This window comes from Globicephala melas, chromosome 11 (genome assembly GCF_963455315.2).
Source record: "Globicephala melas chromosome 11, mGloMel1.2, whole genome shotgun sequence".
Taxonomy (NCBI): domain Eukaryota; kingdom Metazoa; phylum Chordata; class Mammalia; order Artiodactyla; family Delphinidae; genus Globicephala; species Globicephala melas.
The window spans coordinates 56,692,900-56,716,137 of record NC_083324.2 but is presented as its reverse complement, the minus strand read 5'-3'; the positions used below and the strand labels follow the sequence as shown (position 1 = coordinate 56,716,137).

Genomic DNA, 23,238 nt, shown 5'->3' with positions numbered 1-23,238 from the left:
GGAAGGTAAGAAGAATTGGAGATAAAGTAAAATAAAGTTATTAAAATAAAAAATAATTTTTAAGAAAAAAACTAAAAAAAAAAAAAAACGGGTGGATAGAACCCTCGGACAAATGGTGGAAGCAAAGCTATACAGACAAAATCTCACACAGAAGCATAGACATACACACTCACAAAATGAGGAAAAGATGGAAAAATAATAAATCTTGCCCTCAAAGTCCACCTCCTTAATTTGGATTGATTCGTTGTCTATTAATGTATTCCACAGATGCAGGGTACATTAAGTTGATTGTGGAGCTTTAATCCGCTGCTGCTGAGGCTGCTGGGAGAGATTTCCCTTTCTCTTCTTTGTTCTCACAGCTCCTGGGGGCTCAGCTTTGGATTTGGCCCCACCTCTGCGTGTAGGTCGCCGGAGGGCGTCTGTTCTTTGCTCAGACAGGACGGGGTTAAAGGAGCCGTTGATTCGGGGGCTCTGGCTCACTCAGGCCGGGGGGAGGGAGGGTCATGGAGTGCAGGGCGAGCCTGCAGCAGCAGAGGCCAGCGTGATGTTGCACCAGCCTGAGGCGCGCTGTGCGTTCTCCCGGGGGAGTTGTCCCTGGATCACGGGACGCTGGCAGTGGTGGGCTGCACAGGCTCCCCGGAAGGGGGTGTGGATAGTGACCTGTGCTCGCACACAGGCTTCTTGGTGGCGGCAGCAGCAGCCTTAGCATCTCATGTCTGTCTCTGGGGTCTGCACTTTTAGCTGCGGCTCGCACCCGTCTCTGGAGCTCCTTTAAGCAGCGCTCTTAATCCCCTCTCCTCACACAGCAGGAAACAAAGAGGGAAGAAAATGTCTCTTGCCTCTTCAGCAGGTCCAGACTTTTCCCTGGACTCCCTCCCAGCTAGCTGTGGCGCACTAACCCCCTGCAGGCTGTGTTCACGCCACCAACCCCAGTCCTCTCCCTGCACTCCGACCGAAGCCCGAGCCTCAGCTCCCAGCCCCGCCCACCCCGTTGGGGGAGCAGAGAAGCCTCTTGGACTGGTGAGTACCAGTTGGCCCTTCCTCTGTGCCGGAATATCTCCACTTTGCCCTCTGCACCCCTGTTGCTGTGCTCTCCTCTGCGGCTGCTAACCCCCCCCCAACCACCACCCGCAGTCTCTGCCTGCGAAGGGGCTTCCTAGTGTGTGGAAACCTTTCCTCCTTCACAGCTCCCTCCCACTGGTGCAGGTCCCATCCCTATCCTTTTGTCTCTGTTTATTCTTTTTTCTTTTGCCCTACCCAGGTACATGGGGGATTTCTTGCCTTTTGGGAGGTCTGAGGTCTTCTGCAAGCGTTCAGTAGGTGTTCTGTAGGAGTTGTTCCACGTGTAGATGTATTTCTGGTGTATCTGTGGGTAGGAAGGTGATCTCCGCGTCTTACTCTTCTGCCATCTTCCCGGAAGTCCTTCTGCAATTTAAATTGAGATCAGAAACTTAAAATTTAAAAATGTATATCTGTGTGTTTATATATGTGCATATAGCTATATATAAACCTCATGGTAATAACAAAACAAAAATCTATGATAGACACACAAAAAAAAAGAGAAAAAAATCCCAACATAACACTAAAGATAGTCCTCAAGCCACAGGTGAAGAGAACAAAAGAAGAACACAAAAATAACTACAACAACAACCACAAAACAATTGACAAAATGGCAATAAGTACATACCTATCAATAATTACTTTAAATGTACATGAACTAAATGCTCTAATCAAAAGACACAGAGTGGCTGAATGGATAAAAAAGCAAGATCCACATATATGCTTCCTACAAGACACTCATTTCAAATCAAAAGGCACACACAGACTGAAAGTGAGGGGATGGAAAAGGTATTCCATGCAAGTGTAAATTAAAAGAAAGCTGGAGTAGCAATAATTAGACAAAATAGCCTTTAAAACAAAGACTGTAAAAAGACTGAAGAATTTTACAATGATCGAGGGCCAAGAAGAAGATATAACAATTTAAAATATATAAGCACCCAACATAAATACCTAAATACATAGAGCAAATATTAACAAACATAATTAGAGAGATTGACAGTAGCACAATAATAGCAGAGGACTTTAACACTCAAGTTACATCAATGGAGAGATCATCCAGACAGAAAATCAATAAGGAAACATTGGTCTTAAATGACACACTAGACCAAATAGACTTAATAGATATACATAAAACACTCCATCGAAAAGCAGAAGAATACACATTCCTTTCAAGTATTCATGGAACATTCTCCAGGATAGATCACATGTTAGGTGACAAAATAAGTCTCAGTAAATTTAAGAAAAATGAAATCATATCAAGCGTATTTTCTGACCATAATGTTATGAGACTAGAATCAACTACAAGAAAAAAACTGCAAAATACACAAACACATGAAGGCTAAAAAATATGCTACTAAACAACAAATGGATTACTGAAGAAATCAAAGAGGAAATCAAAAAATACTTGTAGACAAACAAAAATGAAACACAACAGTCCAAAATCTATGGGATGCAGCAAAAGCATTTCAAAGATTGAAATTTATAGCAATACAAGCCTACCTTAGGAAACAAGAAAAAATTGAAAAAAAAAAAACACCCAAAACCAAAACCTAACAAAAAACCCTCCCCCCAAAAAACCAACAAAAAACCCAACTTAACCTTACACCTAACGGAATTTGAAAAAGAAGAATGAAGAAAACCCAAAGTTAGCAGAAGGAAAGAAAACATAATGATTAGAGGAGAAATAAATGAAATAGAGATCAAAAAAAAAAAAAACAAAAAAAACACCCCACGACAATACAAGAAAAAAAAGATCAGTGAATCTAAGAGCAATTGTCTTGAAAATATAAACAAAATTGATAAACCTTTAGCCAGATTCACTATGAAAAAAATGAGAAAAAGACAGAGGGTTCAAATCAATATAATCAGAAATGAAAAATGAGAGGTTACAAACACCACAGAAATACAAAGAATCATGAGAGAGTTCTATAAATGATTGTATGCCAATAAAATGGACAAACAAGAAGTAATGGACAAATTCCAAGAAATGTAGAACCTCCCAAGACTGAACCTGGAAAAAAATAGAAAACATGAACAGACAAATTACCAGTAATGAAATTAAAATAGTAATAAAAAATCCAACAAACTAAAGTCCAGGACCAGGTCCTTCACAGGTAAACTCTACCAAACATTTAGAAAAGAGTTAGCACCTATCCTTCACAAACTATTCCAAAAAGTTTCAGAGAGAGAAACACTTCTGAACACATTCTAAAAGGCCAATATCACACTATACCAAAGCCAGACCAAGATATAATAAAAAAGACTACTGACTAATATCACTGATGTACATAAATGCAAAATTCTCAAGAAAATATTAGTAAACCATATTCAACAATACATTAAAAGGATCATACATCTTCATCAAGTGGGATTTATCTCAGGGATGCAAGAATGGTTCAAATCCACAAATCAATCACTGTGAAACACCACATTAACAAAGTGAGGAACTCACCAAGAAGGAAAGAGAGAGGACCCAAAGAAAGAAAATAAGAAAATGAAAGAAGAGAAATAACAACCAATACTGTAGAAATACCCAAAAAATAAAAGAGAATACTATGAACAATTATATGTTAACAAATTGGACAACCTAGAAGAAATGGAAAAGTTTCTAGAAACATACAGCCTGCCAAAACTGAATCAAAAGGAAATAGATAATTGAACAGATCAATCACCAGAAGTGAAATAGAATCTGTAATAATAATTTAAAAAAACCCAAACCTCCCTGCAAACAAAAGTCCAGGACCAGATGGCTCCACTGGGGAATTCTATAAACATACAAAGAAGAATATATACCAATCCTTCTCAACCTCTTCCAAAAGACTGAAAAGAAGGGAACACTCCTGCAGTCATTCTATGAAGCCACCATAACCCTGACACTAAAACCAGACAAAGACACTACCAAAAAGAAAATTATAGGCCAATATCTTTGATGGATATAGATGCAAAAGTCCTCAACAAAATATTAGTAAACCAAATCCAACAACATATAAAAATCCTTTTTCATATACTATGATCAAGCTGGATTCATCCCAGGGTCACAAGGATGGTTCCACATATGTAAATCAATCCATGTGATACACCATTATCAACAGAAGAAAAGACAAAAACCACATGATCATTTCAATAGATGCAGAAAAAGCATCTGATAAAATTCAACATCCTTTCATAAAAAATACTCTCACCAAAGTGGGTACAGAGCATAATTCAGAATAATAAAAGCTATTTATGACAAAAATACAGCCAACATAATACTCAGTGGTGAAAAGTTGAAAGCCTTCCCACTAGATTCAAGGAACAAGACAAGGATACCCACTCTCATGATTTCTATTCAATATAGTATCAAATTTCTGAGCCACAGCAGTCAGACAAGACAAGGAAATTAAAGGTATCCAAATTGGAAGGGAAGAGGTGAAATTGTCATTATATGCAGATGATATGATGCATATACACATATAGAAAACCCTAAAGACTCCATACAAAAATTACTAGAACTGATCAATGAGTTCAGCAAGGTAGCAGGATACAAGATTAACATACAGAAATTGGTTGCATTTCTTTTCACTAACAATGAAATATCAGAAGAAGAAAGTTAAAAAAAAATCCCCTTTAAAATTGCACCAAACAAACAAAATAGTACTTAGGCATAAACCTGACCAAGGAGGTGAAAGACTTATATCCCAAAAACTATAAAATATTTTTAAAGGAAATTGAAGATGATTAGAAGAAATAGAAAGATATCCCATGATCCTAGAATGAAAGAATTAATATTAATAAAATGGCCATACTATCCAAAGCAATCTACAGGTTTAATACAATCCCTATCAAATTACCCATGACATCTTTCAATGAACTAGAACAAATAACCCTAAAATTTATGTGGAACCACAAAAAGACCCAGAATTGCCAAAGTAATCCTGAGGAAAAAAGAAGAGAGCTAGAGGCATAACCTCACAGACTTCAGACAATGCTACAAAGCTACAGCAATCAAAACTGCATGGTATTGGCACAAAAAGAGACATATAGATCACTGCAATAGAAGAGAGAGCTCAGAAATAAACCCACACACCTATGGTCAATTAATCTTTGACAAAGGAGGCAAGAAAATACAATGGAGAAAAGACAGTCTCTTCATGAAGTCGTGGTGGGAAAGCTGAATAGCTGCATGTAAATAAATGAACTTAGAACACATCCTCAAACCATACACAAAAATAAACTCAAAATGGCTTAAAGGATTAATTATAAGACATGACACCATAAAACTCCCAGAAGAGAACATAGGCAGAATACTCTTTGACATAAATTGTAGCAATATTTTTTTGGATCTGTCTCCTAAGGCAAAAGAAATAAAAGCAAAAATAAACAAATGAGACCTAATCAAAGGAAACAAAACAATAAGACAACCTACAGACTGGGAAAATATTTGCAAGTGATGCGACTGACAAGGGAATAATCTCCAAAATATACAAACAGCTCATACAACTTAATATCCAAAAAACAAAAAAACCAATCAAAAAAGGACAGAAGACCTAAATTGACATTTCTCCAAAAACAGCATAGAGATGGACAAAAGGCACATGAGAAGATGTTCAATATTGCTAATTATTAGAGAAATGCAAATCAAAACCACAATGAGATATCACTTCACACCAGTCTGAATGGTCATCATCAAAAAGTCTATAAATAATAAGTGCTGGAGAAGGTGTGGAGAAAAGGGAATTCTCCTACACTGTTGGTAGGAATGTAAATTTGTGCAGCTACTATAGAGAATAGTATGGATGTTCCTCAAAATAGTAAAAATAGAGTTGCCATATGATCCAGCAATCCCACTCCTGGGCATATATCCGAAGAAAACTCTAATTTGAAAAGATACATGCACCCCAATGTTCATAGCAGCACTATTTACAATAGCCAAGACATGGAAGCAACCTAAATGTCCATCACTAGATGAATGGACAAAGAAGATATGGTATATATGTATACCATGAAATATTACCCAGACATAAAAAAGAATAAAATAATGTAATTTGCAGCAACGTGAATGAGCCTATAGATTATCATACTAAGTGAAGTCAGAGAAAGACAAATATCACATGATATCACTTATATGTGGAATCTAAAAAAAAGACACAAATGAACTTATTTACAAAACAGAAACTAACTCACAGACACAGAAAACAAACTTATGGTTACCAAAGGGGAAAGGAGGAGTGATAAGTTAGGAGTTTGGGATTAACAAATACACACTATTATATATAAAGTAGAAAAACAACCAGGACCTACTCTATGGAACAGGGAACTATATTCAATATCTTGTAATAACCTATAATGGAATAGAATCTGATAAAGAATAACATATATATACAAAAACTGAATCACCCTGCTGTACACCAGAAACTATCACAACACTGTAAATCAACTCTACTTAAAAAAAAAGAAATTGAAGAATAAAAATCATATGATCATCTTAATAGATGCAGAAAAAGGTTTTGACAAAATTCAACATCCACTTACAATTAAAAACTCTCCACAAACTGGGTATAGAAGGAACATACCTCATCATAATAAAGCCCATATATGATAAACCCACAGCTAACAGCCTACTAAAAAGTGAAGAGCTAAAAGCATTTCCTCTAAGATCAGGAAGAAGACAAGTATGCCCATTCTTGCCACTTTTTTTCAACATAATATTGGAAGTCCTAGCCATAGCAATCAGACAAGAAAAAGAAGCAAATGGAATCCAAATTGAAAAGAAAGAAGTAAAATTGTCACTATTTGCAGATGACGTGGTTCTAAACATAGAAAATCTTAAAGGCAGCACCAAAAACTACTATAACTCATCAATGAATTCAGTAATGTTTCAGGATACTAAATTAATATACAGAAATCTGTTACGTTTCTACAATTAAGAACAAACTATCAGAAAGAGAAGTTAGGAAAACAATCCCATTTACCATCCATCAGAAAAAAAAAAACCTAATTAAGGAGGTTAAAACTCCTTAATTGGAGTTGGAAAACTGGACAACTTTAAGACATTAAAGCATTGGAAAACGCTAAGACACTGAAGAAAAAAACTGAAGAGGACAAAAAAGATGACAAGTGATACTGTGTCCATGGATTGGAAGAATTAACATTGTAAAAATGATCATACTACCTAAGGCAATGTACAGATTCAATGCAATCCCTATCAAAATATCAGTGGTATTTTTCATAGAAGTAGAAAAAAAATTCTAAAGTGTGTATGGAAACACAAAAGATCTTAAATAGCCAAAGCAATCTTGAGAAAAGCCTCAGAGCTGGAGGTATCATGCTCCCTTCAGACTATATTACAAAGCTACAGTCATCAATACAGTATGGTACTGGCACAAAAACGGATACATAGATCAATGGGTTAGAATAGAGAGCCTGGAATAAACCCATGCACTTCTGGTCTATTAATCTATGACAAAGAAGTCAAGAATATACAATGGGGAAAAGACAGTCTCTTCAATAAGTGGTGCTAGGAATACTGGACAGCTACATGTAAAAGAATGAAATTAAAACATTTTCTCACAGCATATAGGAAAATAACTTCAAAATGGATTAAAGACCTAAATGTAAGACTGGAATCAATAAAACTCCTAGAAGAAAACATAAGCAGAATACTATAAAGAAGATGTGGTACATATATATGCAGTAGAATACCACTCAGCCATAAAAAAAGAATGAAATTTTGCTGTTTGCAACCAAATGGATGGACCTGGAGGGTATTATGCTTAGTGAAATAAGTCAGACAGAGAAAAACAAATACTGTATGATATCATTTGTATGTGGAATCTCAAAAAAATAAAACAAACAAATGAATATAATAAAACAGACTCACATATATAGAGAACAAACTAGTGGTTTCCAGTGGGGAGATGGAAGGAGGAGGGGCAAGATAAGGGTAGGGAATTAGGAGACACACACTACTAGGTATAAAATAAATAAGATACAAGGATGCTATGTACAGCACTAGGAATATAGTTACTATTTTATAAAAACTTTGAATGGAGTATAAATGGAAAAATTATGAACCACTATGTTATATACCTGAAAGTAATATAATATTGTAAATCAACTATACCTCAATTAAAAAAACATGAAAAGTGAAATAAAAGGTATGACTGTAATAAAAACATAAAAAATGAAATAAAATTTTAAAAAACCCACCAAAATTATATTGATTGAATCTTTAACTTCCGGATTCCAAGCATGGCAAGATAAACCACCAAATAGTATTGCTTTCCTTCTAAAAAAAAGAAAAGGTTGCTGGAAATGCTGTTATTCCAGAAATCAAAACTGGCTCTTCTTGGAGACTAATTCTTTTTTTTTTAATTAATTTATTTATTTTTGGCCGTGTTGGGTCTTCGTTTCTGTGTGAGGGTTTTCTCTAGTTGCAGCGAGCAGGGGCCACTCTTCATCGTGGTGTGCGGGGGAGACTAATTCTTATATAATTTTCCCAGCTGAGGCAGATCCTGGAAAGGAATTTAGTGACCAGGTATCCTGATCAAGGATGGGCTTTGTAACCCTGTTGTGCTGGGCCCATCCTCAGGAGGGTTAAAAAAGAACATTTATGTGTTGAAGCTCCCCTTACTAAATCCCTGCTTTCAGGGAACCCAGAACGTGAGTAAAGGATAAGTCATGGGTCATGATACAACAAAGGCAGAGAGAAAATAAAACAAGGGCGTCACAGGCACCATCACATGCACTTGCGGAAGTCTGTGGCTTTGGCATCCCTTTTTCAAGTATACTCAGAAATAAACTTAAATATCAAAATAATTTAAAGGTTAATGACATGAAAAATAAAAGTACATATTCTGATTTGTACCATGGCAAAATTATTACCACCAAAAACAGTAATGAAATCAATTACACAGAATAATAAGAAAAAAATTTTAAGGTAAATATTATTTCCTTCTTTAAACTGACACAATATTTTCATCTATATTTCCAAGATTGCTGAATAAATTGAATATAAGTGGTCACTGCTACTTATACAAAGATCATATTACAAACTTAAAGAATTTCTAAGGTATCTTTTTGATACCTCTGGTTTTGTAATTTACAACAAATTATGGGTTAGTTCTTTGGAACGTCAATTATATTGACTTAATTTTCTATAAGATCAAAATGGGTGCAAATATGTATCTCTATAGTAGTAAATATCACATGTAGCAATTAATATTTTTCTAACTTAAGATGAATTTTCCTCAACACAAGCAAGAACAGCCTCAGAGAGTCCATCAGAATGCATCCTGAAGAGACTGAAAGATTTCCACTTACTTGAGAGAGAAGAGCCGGCTCGTGCTGACACATGACTGTGTTCCGGTTGGCTTCCATAAAATACCTCTGTGTGTGTCTCCGTTCCCGTTCCAGCTTCTTCTCCAAGGTCAGCTGGGATGCGGATAAATTATCTACATACTTCATCATGACATCTGATATCATGGAGCTGACTTCTACAATATCTGGGCGGGTTTCTGCATCAGGAGTGAGGCATCTAAGGGAAGATAACCTAATTACAGCCCTCTAGTCAAAATCGGGACCAGGCCACGGGGTGAGAAGGGCCAAGTTTAAATTCTGCTGTGTGTCCCCCATGATGTTTGCACCCAAGAGAACCCGGGCAAGGTGGACATCAAGCATAGCTTTGCATCGAAGACCTCTCAAAAGGCATTTGGAAAGTTTGGGGAGGAGAGGGAGCAGCACTGTTCTCTTTGCAGCTAGGCTGGTGGGCAAGGGTTACAGGCTGCACAGGAAGCTGCTCCCAGTCTCAGGATGGGCAGGTGGGGTCTGCGTCTTCTTGTGTAAGTGGTTATTTTCTAAAACCACTCCAACTCATTGGCCAGTTAAACAAAGAATGATCCCAATAATATAGGCCCTGATGATCACATCTGATGCACCAAAAGGAAGGCAGGATTCTTGGGGGGTGGGCAGATAACAACATTTTGGCCTTTTCCAGCTGTATAGGGGCAATGTCAACAACTTTGATTAGTGAGAGTCTTATAAAGCATGATGTCATAAAAATAAAATTCAACCCAGTTACTTAGAGGTTTAAGGTGTGCTTCATAATTTTTAACAGTAGATAATTTGACAAATCACATGCTAAAAATTTTCTCGGGGCTTCCCTGGTGGCGCAGTGGTTGAGAGTCCACCTGCCGATGCAGGGGACATGGGTTCGTGCCCCGGTCCGGGAAGATCTCACATGCCGCGGAGTGGCTAGGCCCGTGAGCCATGGCCGCTGAGCCTGTGCTCCGCTACGGGAGAGGCCACAACAGTGAGAGGCCTGCGTACCGCAAAAAAAAAAAAAAAAAAAATTCTCGAATTTTGGCAGTAGGAAATATCAATCAGCCTGCTAAAGGGAGCATTGTTTCTGTCACAGCTAAACACTAAGAGAAGGCTATTCTAGATGCTTGTGTAACCAATTATCAAGATCACTGGTTAGCATAATTTAAAACATTCTGGTCCTCACTACAATATTTGTCTATCTTTTTAATTCAAAAGCTCTAATTTCAATGAAGTTATGTGTACTTCTCAATAAAATTTAACTTATTTAGACTTTGACTAAAATATCTAATTTTCACATCTTGTATTTGATTTAGCAACCCAAAGTTAATGCAACTTTCAACTATACTAATGTCTCCAGGCAAGACTCAAGAATTATTACTCACAATTACTATTAATAACAGAAGTGAAAATAATACTCTAACTTGTTATTTTTCTAATTATTTGTCCTTGAGTTTTCTTTGCATTTATTTATTTTTCCTTTATTCTAAATTGTAGATGATTTACAATGTTAGAGTAGTTTCAGGTATACAACATAGTGATTGAATATTTTTATAGATTGTATTCCATTTAAAGTTATTATAAAATATTGGCTATAGTCCCTGTGCTGTACAATATATCCTTATATCTATTTCATATCTAGTAGTGTACCTCTTAATCCCCTTCCCTTATCTTGCCTCTCCCCCAACCCCTCTACCCACTGGTTTGTTCACTGTATCTATGTGTCTGTCCTATTTTGTTATATTCATTCATTTGTTTTACTTTTTAGATTAATATATGTGATAAGATACAGTATTTTTCTTTCTCTGTCTGACTTAGTTCAATTAGCATGATACCCTCTAAGTCCATCCATGTAGTTGCAAATGGCAAAATTTCATTCTTTTATATGGCTGAGATAATTCCTATGTATTTTATTCTTTGTGAAGCAACCATAAATGGCATTATTTTCTTACATTCTCTTTCTGAGAATTCATTATTATATGTTGTTTAAAAATCAACAGATTTCCATATAATAATGTTGTATCCTGATTTACTGAATCACTTAGTAGTTCTAATAGTTTTTTGGTGGAGAACTTAGGGTTTTATATATATAGTATCATGTCATCTGCAAATAGTGACAATTTTACTTTTTCCCTTCCAATTTGGATGCCTTTTATTTCTTTTTCTTGTCTGACTGCTGTGCCTAGGAATTCCAGTACTATGTTACCTAGAAATGGTAGAAATGGTGAGAGTGGGCATCCTTGTACCTGATTTTAGAGACAATCTAATGATAACCCTGCTGGTATCCTAGGTGGTAGGGCTAGGGTTTTTGTTTTTGTTTTGCTTTTTCTTTTCAGTACGTTAAATATATCATACCACTCCCTGTGGCCTGCAATGTTTCTGCAGAAAAATCAGCTGAAAGCCTTATGGAAGTTCCCTGTAACTGACTGTTTTTCTCTTGCTGCCTTTATTTTATTTTTTTTCTTTTTATTCTCTTTTTCTTTATTGGAGTATAATTGCCTTACAATGGTGTGTTAGTTTCTGCTTTATAACAAAGTGAATCAGCTTTACATATATATATACTTATATCCCCATATCTCCTCCCTCTTGCATCTCCTTCCCACCACCCTCCATAACCCACCCCTCTAGGTGGTCACAAAGAACCGAGCTGAAATCCCTGTGCCATATGGCTGCTTCCCAGTAGCTATCTATTTTACATTTGGTAGGGTATCTATGTCCATGTCACTCTCTCACTTCATCCCAGCTTACACTTCCCCTTCCCCGTGTCCTCAAGTCCATTCTTTACATCTGTGTCTTTATTCCTGTCCTGTGCCTAGGTTCTTCAAAACCATTTTTCTTTTAGATTCCATACATATGTGTTAGTATATGGTATTTGTTCTTCTCTTTCTAACTTACTCCGCTCTGTATGACATACTCTAGGTCCATCCACCTCATTAAAAATAACTCAATTTCGTTTCTTTTTATGGCTGAGTAATATTCCATTGTATATATGTACCACATCTTCTTTATCCATTCATCTGTTGATGGAAGCAACTTAGGTTGCTTCCATGTCCTGGCTATTGTAAATAGAGCTGCAATGAACATTGTGGCACATGACACTTTTTGAACTATGGTTTTTTCAGGGTATGTGCCCAGTAGCGGGATTGCTGGGTCATATGGTAGTTCTATTTTCAGTTTTTTAAGGAACCTCCATACTGTTCTCCATACTGGCTGTATCAATTTACATTCCCACCAACAGTGCAAGACGGTTCCCTTTTCTCCACACCCTCTCCAGCATTTATTATTTGTAGATTTTTTGATTATGGCCATTCAGACTGGTGTGAGGTGAAACATCATTGTAGTTTTGATTTGCATTTCTCTAATGATTAGTGATGTTGAGCATTATTTCATGTGTTTGTTGGCAATCTGTATATCTTCTTTGGAGAAATGTCTATTCAGGACTTTTGCCCATTTTTGGATTGGGTTGTTTGTTTTTTGATATTGAACTGCATGAGCTGCTTGTATATTTTGGAGATTAAACCCTGTCAGTTGCTTCATTTGCAAATATTTTCTCCCATTCTGAGGGTTGTCGTTTTGTCTTGTTTATTGTTTCCTTTGCTGTGCAAAAGCTTTTAAGTTTCATTAGGTCCCATTTGTTTATTTTTGTTTTTATTTCCATTTCTCTAGGAGGTGGGTCAAAGAAGATCTTGCTGTGATTTACATCATAGACTGTTCTGCCTATGCTTTTCTCTACGAGTTTTAAAGTGTCTGGCCTGACATTAAGGTTTTTTAATCCATTTTGAGTTTATTTTTCTGTATGGTGTTAGGAAATGTTCTAATTTCATTATTTTACATGTAGCTGTCCAGTTTTCCCAGCACCACTTATTGAAGAGGCTGTCTTTTCTCCATTGTATACTCTTGCCTCCTTTATCAAAGATAAGGTGAACATATTGTGGGGGTTTATCTCTGGGCTTTCTATCCTGTTCCATTGATCTATATTTCTGTTTTTTTTGTCAGTACCATAATGTCTTGATTACTGTAGCTTTATAGTATAGTCTGAAGTCCGGGAGCCTGAATCCTCCAGCTCCATCTTTCTTTCTCAAGATTGCTTTGGCTATTCGGGGTCTTTTGTATTTCCATAGAAATTGTGAAATGTTTTGTTCTAGTTCTGTGAAAAATGCCATTGGTAATTTGATAGGGACTGCATTGAATCCATAGATTGCTTTGGGTAGTATAGTCATTTTCACAATATTGATTCTTCCAATCCAAGAACATGGTATATCTCTCCATCTATTTGTATCATCTTTAATTTCTTCCATCAGTGTCTTATAGTTTTCTGCATACAGGACTTTTGTCTCTGAAGGTAGGTTTATCCCTAGGTATTTTATTATTTTTGTTGCAGTGGTAAATGGGAGTGCTTCCTTAACTTCTCTTTCAGATTTTTCATCATTAGTGAATAGGAATGCAAAAGATTTCTGTGCATTAATTTTGTATCCTGCTACTTTACCAAATTCATTGATTAGCTCTAGTAGTTTTCTGGTAGCATCTTTAGGATTCTCTCTATATAGTATCATGTCATCTGCAAACAGTGACAGCTTTACTTCTTTTTGATTTGGATTCCTTTTATTTCTTTTTCTTCTCTGATTGCTGTGGCTAAAACGTCCAAAAATATGTTGAATAATAGTGGTGAGAGTGGACAACCTTGTCTTGTTCCTGATCTTAGAGGAAATGGTTTCAGTTATTCACCATTGAGAAAGATGTTGTCTGTGGGTTTGTCATATATGGCCTTTATTATGTTGAGGTAAGTTCCCTCTATGCCTGCTCTCTGGAGGGTTTTTATCATAAATGGGTGTTGAATTTTGTCAAGAGCTTTACTGCATCTATTGAGATGATAATATGGTTTTTATCCTTCAATTTATTAATATGGCTTACCACATTGATTGATTTGCATATATTGAAGAATCCTTGCATTCCTGGGATAAACTCCACTTGATCATGGTGTATGCTCCTGTTAATGTGCAGTTGGATACTGTTTTCTAGTATTTTGTTGAGGATTTCTGCATCTACGTTCATCAGTGATACTGGCCTGTAATTTTCTTTCTTTGTGACATCTTTGTCTGGTTTTGGTATCAGGGTGATGGTGGCCTTGTAGAATGAGTTTGGGAGTGTTCCTCCCTCTGCTATATTTTGGAAGAGTTTGAGAAGGATAGGTATTAGCTCTTCTCTAAATGTCTGATAGAATTCGCCTGTGAAGCCATCTGGTCCTGGGCTTTTGTTTGTTGGAAGATTTTTAATCACAGTTTCAATTTCAGTGCTTGTGATTGGTCTGTTCATATTTTCTATTTCTTCCTGATTCAGTCTTGGCAGGTTGTGCACTTCTAAGAATTTGTCCATTTCTTCCAGATTGTCCATTTTATTGGCTTAGAGTTGCTTGTAGTAATATCTCATGATCTTTTTTATTTCTGCAGTGTCATTTGTTACTTCTCCTTTTTCATTTCTAATTCTATTGATTTGAGTTTTCTCTGGTTTTTTCTTGATGAGACTGGCTAATGGTTTATCAATTGTGTTTATCTTCTCAAAGAACCAGCTTTTAGTTTTATTGATCTTTGCTATCATTTCCTTCATTTATTTTCCATTTATTTCTGATCTGATGTCTATTTCTTTCCTTCTGCTAACTTTAGGGTTTTTCTGTTCTTCTTGTTGCTTTAGGTGTAAGGTTTGGTTGTTTACTTGAGAGGTTTCTTGTTTCTGGAGTAGGATCATATTGCTATAAACTTCCCTCTTATAACTGCTTTTGCTGCATCCCATAGGTTTTGGGTCATCAGGTTTTCATTGTCATTTGTTTCTAGGTATCTCTCAATTTCCTCTTTGATTTCTTCAGTAATTTATTGGTTATTTAGTAGTGTATGGTTTAGCCTCCATCTGTTTGTATTTTATAGATTTTTTTCCTGTAATTTGTATCTAGGCTCATAGCGTTGTGGTTGGAATAGATACTTGACACAATTTCAATTTTCTTAAATTTACAAAGGCTTGATCTGTGACCCAAGATATGATCTATCTTGGAGAACATTCCTTGAGCACTTGAGAAGAAAGTGTATTGTGTTATTTTTGGATGGAATGTCCTATAAACATCAATTAAGTGCATCTTGTGTAATGTATCATTTAAAGCTTGTGTTTTCTTATTTATTTTCATTTTGGATGATCTGTCCATTGGTGAAAATGGGGTGTTAAAGTCCCCTACTATGATTGTGTTTCTGTCGGTTTCCCGTTTTATGATTGTTAGCATTTGCCTTATGTATTGAGGTGCTCCGATGTGGGGGCATATATATTTATAATTGCTATATCTTCTTCTTGGATTGATCCCTTGATCACTATGTAGTATCCTTCTTTGTCTCTTCTAATAGTCTTTATTTTAAAATCTATTTTGTCTGATATGAGTATTGTTACTCCAGCTTTCTTTTGGTTTCCATTTGCATGGAATATCTTTTTCCATCCCCTCACTTTCAGTCTGTATGTGTCCCTAAGTCTGAAGTGGGTCTCTTGTAGACATCATGTATATGGGTCTTCTTTTTGTATGCATTCAGCCAGTCTATGTCTTTTGGTTGGAGCATTTAATACATTTACATTTATGTAGTTTTCAATATGTATGTTCCTATTACCATTTTCTTAATTGCTTTGTGTTTGTTATTGTAGGCCTCTTCCTCCTCTTGTGTTTCCCACCTAGAGAAGTTCCCTTAGCATTTGTAAAGCTAAAGTTGTAAAGCTGGTTTCGTGGTGCTGAATTCTGTCAGCTTTTGTTTGTCTGTAAAGGTGTTAATTTCTCCATTAAAACTGCATGAGATGCTTGCTGGGTAGAGTAATCTTTGTTGTAGGTTCTTCCCTTTCTTCACTTTAAATATGTCTTGCCAGTCCCTTCTGGCTTGCAGAGTTTCTGCTGAAAGATCAGCTGTTAACCATATGGGGATCCCCTTGTATGTTATTTGTTGTTTTTCCCTTGTTGCTTTTAATATTTTTTCTTTGTATTTAATTCTTGATAGTTTGATTAATAAGTGTCTTGGCATGTTTCTCCTTGGATTTATCCTGTATGGGATTCCCTGCACTTCTTGGACTTGACATTTCCTTTCCCATATTAGGGAAGTGTTCAACTATAATCTCTTCAAATATTTTCTCAGTCCCTTTCTTTTTCTCTTCTTCTTCTGGGACCCCTATAATTTGAATGTTGGTACATTTAATGTTGTCCCAGAGATCTCTAAGACTATCCTCAAATCTTTTCATTCTTTTTTCTTTATTCTGCTCTGCAGTACTTATTTCCACTATTTTATCTTGCATGTCACTTATTTGTTCTTCTGTCTCAGTTATTCTGCTACTCATTCCTTCTAAAAAAATTTAATTTATTTATTGTGTTCTTCATCATTGTTTGTTTGCTCTTTAGTTCTTCTAGGTCATTGTTAAATGTTTCCTGTATTTTCTCCATTGTACTTCCAAGATTTTAGATCATCTTTACCATCATTACCCTGAATTCTTTTTCAAGTAGACTGCCTATTTCCTCTTCATTTGTTTGGTCTCGTGGGTTTTTACCTTGCTCCTTCATCTGCTATGTGTTTCTCTGTCTTCTCATTTTGCTTTTCTTACTGTGTTTGGGATCTCCTTTTCACAGGCTGTACGTTTGTAATTCCTGTTGTTTTTGCTGTCTGCTCCCAGTGGCTAAGTTTGGTTCAGTGGGTTGTATAGGCTTCCTGTTGAAGGGGACTGGTGCCTGTATTCTGGTGCATGAGGCTGTATCTTGTCTTTCTGTTGGGCAGGACCATGTCCAGTGGTGTGTTTTGGGGTTCCTGTGACTTTATTATGATTTTAGGCAGCCTCTCTGCTAATGGGTGGGGATGTGTTCCCTTCTTGCTAGTTGTTTGGCATAGGGTGTCCAGCACTGTAGCTTGTGGATTCTTGAGTGAAGCTGGGTCTTAGCATTTACATGGAGATCTTTGGGAGAGCTTTCACTGTTTGATATTATGTGGAGCTGGGAAGCCTCTGGTGGACCAATGTCCTGAACTCAGCTCTCCCACCTCAGAGGCACAGGCCTGACACCCAGCCGGAGCAATAAGATCCTGTCAGCCACACGGCTCAGAAGAAATGGGAGAAAAAGGAAAGAAAGAAAGAAAAATAAATAAAATACAGTTATTAAAATAAAAAAATTAAAAAAATATTAATAATTAAAAAAATAAAAAGTAATAAAAAAAGAAAAGAAAGAAAGAAAGAAAGAGGAGAGCAACCAAAGCAAAAAACAAATCCACCAATGATAACAAGCATGAAAAACTATACTAAAAAAGAAAAAAAAAAAAAAAACGGACAGACAGAACCCTAGGACAAATGGTAAAAGCAAAGCTATACAGACAAAATCACACAAAGAAGCATACACATACACACTCACAAAAAGAGAAAAAGGAAAAAAATCTATATATATATAAATTTAAAAAAAAGAAAACATAAAGGAAGAGAGCCACTAAGTCAGTAAACAAATCTACCCATGATAATAAACTCTAAATACTAAACTAAGATAAACATAAAACCAGAAAGAAATTATATACAGAAAGCAAACCCCAAGTCTACAATTGCTCTTAAAGTCCACCACCTCAAATTTGGGATTATTTCTTGTCTATTCACGTATTCCAGTGATGCAGAGTATATCAAGTTGGCTGTGGAGATTTATTCCACTGCTCCTGAGGCTGCTGGGAGAAATTTCCCTTTCTCTGCTTTGTTCACACAGCTCTTGGGGTTCGGCTTTGGATTTGACCCTGCCTCTGCATATAAGTTGCCTGAGCGTGTCTGTTCCCACCACACAGAACGGGTTTAAAGTAGCAGCTGATTATGGGGCTCTGGTTCACTCAGGCCAGGGGGTAGGGATGGGTACGAAATGGAGGGCGAACCTGTGGCAGCAGAGGCCAGCATGATGTTGCAACAGCCTGAGGCACACCATGCGTTCTCCTGGGGAAGTTGTCCCTGGATCACAGGACCCTGGCAGTGGCAGGCTGCACAGTTTCCTGGGAGGGGAGGTGTGGATAGTGACCTGTGCTTGCACACAGGCTTCTTGTGCAGAGAAGGTGCAAGCTAGGGCTTCTTGTCCAGAGCCAGGTACAAGCTAGGGCTTCTCCTCTGCTCAGTCAGTGGCCATCACCACCCTGTCAATGGTGCGGTCAGAACCACAGGGGCTGGAGCAGGAGCCCTGAAGAATTTGGGTTTCTTCCAGGTGTGATGGCAGTCTCAGCCTTGGTTTGGGGTATAGATTCAGGGCCTGAGGGCTTAAGGCTGTACTTCTTTTCTGATTTCACTTTATCCCTGATGTGCTTGCTTGGCTAGAGGCTGGGTTGTGGCTGGAGGGGTTGGTATCACACTACTGAGCTGAGTTTGCTCCCTCCCAAGAGTGCACAGGGACACATGTGCTGGCAATGGCTGCCTATGCCCTGGTCAGAGGCAGGGCTGGGATCCAAGCCAGCTCTGTTCCCTACAAGTGTGCAAACTCTTGTAGTTAGTGGCACACTCTGCCTTAGTGGAGAGCAGTGCTGGAGCAAGAGGGGCTACAGCAGGAGCCAGGTGAGGGGTGGGCGGGGGGTGTGATGCAGTAGCCCTGGCTAGCTGGTCAGAGCCCCTGGCAGTTTTCAATGTACTGCCTCCACACTTTGACTGGGAGCAAGCAAGTCTGTGTGCTCTTCAACAGCAGAGGCCCAGTTTCTTACAGCCCTTCGGTAAGCCCCACTGGGTTTCAAACCAGCTAAGGGGCTTGTCTTCCCAGTGTTGTATCCCAGGGCTGGTGTGTCCAATGTGTGGCTGGAATCCCTCACTCCCCAGGAAGGATCCCTGAGCCTGTGATGTCCCCTCCTCTCCTGTGTCCCTGCTAAGGGTGAAGGTCCCGACCACATCATTCTCCCTTCCTACTGGACTCCGTGTGGATCTTTCTTTACAGCCTTGGTTGCAGAAGAGCTGTTCTGCTTGTCCCCAGGTTGATTTCAACAAGAGCTGTTGTTTGGTTGAGGGGAGGTGAGCCCAGCATCCTCCTAATCTGCGACTTTGATCTCTCTCTCCTTTCTTGACTTTAATAACCATGAGTATAATATGCACGTCTTAATCAAATTTTAAGTCATTATCATTTCCTGCTTTATCTTTATGCTATTTTTTTTTTCAAGTTCTAACAAAGGGGGCTTGCACTATGGTTATGACAGACATATTTGCTGAATTCTTACTTAACAAAGTTCAGTCTATGCATTTATTATATACAAAATAAGGCAAGAGATTGAGGAGACAGGGCCAACTACATAATTTGGGGGGTGTCCCACATAATTGTGAGGCCCCAGCAGGGAGTGAGGAAGTCAATCTCCCCTTCCCATAGTCCAGCATCCCAGTTGATGGTAGATAAGAAACCCCCCAAGATATTGCAACCTCCATGACAGCAGGATGCAATTGGTACCTGGATTAGAGGCCAGCAAGAGGCCCCCACTGAATCACCCTCCAAACAAGCCAGGGTGCCACCAGCCTGGTCAGGGATGGCCTCTTCTTTGCCCTACCGCAGATACAACAGGGCACCTACTCTACCCTGACCATCTCCTTGCCTGCCTCCATATCCTATGGGGGGTGAAGCATAAAGGTGGAACACAGTCCTCCTTTGCTGACACACCCAATCACCATACCAGGTAGAGGGCAGCAGCAATGGGACAGGGACAGGAAGGTGGAGCTGGAGGCCAGGCAGAGGCCCAGAGGGCTGGAATCAGGTGGCTGAGAACTTAAGCCAGGGAGCTGGAGGGACCACATGTACACTAGGGTCCAAGCCCCCAACACACATGCTCCTTGTCCCATCAGACTTCACTTCTAAAACACAAATTCAAAGATAAAATTATTAAGAATTTCATGACCTTGAATACTGTATTCAAGTTTCTTACTTTCACTTATAATCACAAAAGAAGCTAAGTGTTCAACTTCACTTTTAATTAAATCTGGTTCCTCACGTTCACTTAATTAGCAAAAGGGATTAAAGCAGATAAAAATGCTCAGTTGACCAAGTGTTGATTATGACTACAAAAACCCTTTTCATTAGTGCAGATATTCTAAAGTCTTAGTCTGAATTCTAAGTTCTAAATTCTTAGTCTGCAGATATTTAAATTGATTCAAGGTACTGTCAGTTGAATTATCAGCTGAGCTTTTTATTTTTTTAAATAATAAAGCAATGTAAGCTAGTTTTACAAATTATACAGTTATATATTATGGTAAATGGAATCCAGAATGGCCTCTGTTCTGGCATTTAGTCATCTCCTCCTCTCCCAAAGCTACTCCCCTTCCTATGTTTGCCATCATCAGAAAAGGAACCACCTGGGAGATGCAGTTTAGCATCATAATTAGGCCTGCAGGCTCTGGGTCTGATTGTTGGGGGTTAAATCCTGGCTCGCCCTTTATTAACTCTGATCTTGGGTAAGGTTTAGCTTCTAAATCCCAGATAGCCTGGGACTATAATCTGTAAAATGGGATAATCATAGTATCTACTACATCAAGCTGGTATGGTGATTAAATGAAGCCATCCCTGTAAAGTGCCCAATAAATTAAAAAGAAAATCCACAATTTTCTTTCTCTTCCACCTCCTCCCTCATTCAACCAACACCAAAGCCTGTGGCTTCTACCTCCTAAATATTTCTAAAATCCGTATCATTCCCCTCTAATCCCATGGCTATTGGCCTATTTCATCATCACTTGCTTGGACCACTGAAACAGTCTCCTAAATGACACGCACATCTCTTGTCCACCTCTGATCCATATTGTAAACTGCTACCAGAAAAATATTCCAAAACTGATGACATCACTCCTCTGCTCAGAATTCCTCAATATCCCCTCATGGCCCAAAAGGACAAAATTAAAACTCCCTGCATGTGATACAAGCTCCTCCTAAACTAGCCCTTACCTCCCTCCACAGCCTCACCCCCTCTTCCCCTCACAGCAACACACCAAATGCTCCTACTTGTTCTTTCCCAAACAGCCCATGGCTCACCTATGCCCCATTTCTTGGTTATTTTATTCACTCTGCTTGAATTTGGTTTTTGCTGATTGTATCTACTCTTTCCCAAACCACATCCCTTATGTGCTTACCACTCTTTTCCAAGTCTCCATTAGGAAGACTTCTTGGACACCCTTAGACAGACTCACTGTCCCCCTTTTACATGTTCTCATTGCACTGTCTATATTTCAATACGTAAAACTACTGTAACCATTGTATCATAATGGTCTGTTTCACCACTGGAAACTGCAAACTTGTTGAGCGGAGGGACCTGTGTCTCCTTCACCATGATCTCCTCTGCATGTAAAATGGAATCTGGGTCCTGATGGGTACTCAGCAAATGAATGAATGAACAAATGAATGAACAAATGAACTAAGCCTAACATCTAAGAATTTACCTGTCTATAACCTAAAATATTTCGGTATACACTTTTGGAATCTTAGGAATATCTCCTACCAGAAGTTCCAGTTTATCCTCATTGCTGTGAAATGCCTCCCTGCTTGGATATTTCAGAGAAATTCTTAAGAGCAACTGAATGCTTTAATGATTCTCTAATCAAATAAGCATAAAATCACGTTTTAGAAAAAAAATCTGGGATATTCCACTCATGCTACCCACTTCGTCCCCACTCTACTCTGAGAAACCAGATGAAAGAAGTAAAGGGATACAATGTTCAACTGTCTTCATTTCATGTTTTAAGAAACAAAGAGGTGGGACTTCCCCAGTGGTGCAGTGGGGAATCTGAATGCCAATGCACAGGACACAGGTTTGATCCCTGGTCTGGGAATATCCCACATGTTGCGGAGCAACTAAGCCCGTGTGCCACAACTACTGAGCCTGCGTGCCTAAGGCCCATGCTCCACAGCAAGAGAAGCCACCACAAGGAGAAGCTCATGCACCACAAAGAAGAATAGCCCTACCTGCTCACCACAACTAGAGAAAGCCCACGCGCAGCAACGAAGACCCAACGCAGCCAAAATTAAATAAAATTAAATCTTAAAAAAAAAGAAAAGAAACAAAGAGTTGAAGATAGGATGGAAAATGCAAAGATCCACTTGTCCTTAGAACTAGCCAAAACTAACTTCTTTAGTCCTTATGACTGCCTCTGAAACAAAGTGCCAGACAGCTTATGCAACCAAGCACAGACAGAGAAAACTTAGGCAATGGGAATATTGTGTGCATAAAAGGAAATGTCCTTCCTTTACTTTAAAGCAAGTTCTTACTTTAAAAAGTAAATAGATAACATTCTCTTAACAGTGTACTGGAAGGTAAAAATAGTAATGCTGGTACTGAGCAGAGCAGTAAAATATATTTATTTTCTGCCTCAAACTCTTCAGGGTTACTAAGTTATTCTCCCAATTTAAAAGTCTGCTAAGGTAAGAAAACAGGAAATTGTATTTGTTCCCTAGTTCTCTTGAAACTTAATTTTTTAAATTATTTATTTATTTATTTATTTTTGGCTGCATTGGGTCTTCGTTGTTGGGTCTTCATTGCTTCGCGCGGGATTTCTCTAGTTGCGGCGAGCAGGGGCTACCCTTCATTGCGGTGCGCAGGCTTCTCATTGCGGTGGCTTCTCTTGTTGCAGAGCTCAGGCTCTAGGCATGTGGGCTTCAGTAGTTGTGGCACGTGGACTCAGTAGTTGTGGCTTGCAGGGTCTAGAGCGCAGGCTCGATAGTTGTGGCGCACGGGCTTAGTTGCTCCGAGGCATGTGGGATATTCCCAGACCAGGTCTTGAACCCGTGTCCCCTGCATTGGCAAGCAGATTCTCAACCACTGCACCACCAGGGAAGTCCCTGAAACTTAATTTTTAAAGACTGAAAATCCAAAGCAATTCAAGTGTGTAATTGCATGCAACTCACAACTGATTTTGGTT

At 38.3% G+C, this 23,238-nt stretch overlaps 1 protein-coding gene across 2 annotated transcripts in view; it reads right to left on the bottom strand.

Moving 5' to 3' along the window:
• NEK10 (NIMA related kinase 10) overlaps positions 1-23,238 on the bottom strand; it is a 313,705-nt gene that overhangs the window by 127,491 nt on the left and 162,976 nt on the right. For both annotated transcript variants that reach the window (XM_060307961.1, XM_060307962.1), the window contains 2 exons: positions 9,361-9,574; positions 1,282-1,425 (listed from right to left, as the gene is read on the bottom strand). In XM_060307961.1, the coding sequence (XP_060163944.1) occupies positions 1,282-1,425; positions 9,361-9,574 (358 nt within the window). The remainder of the gene's footprint in view (positions 1-1,281; positions 1,426-9,360; positions 9,575-23,238) is intronic.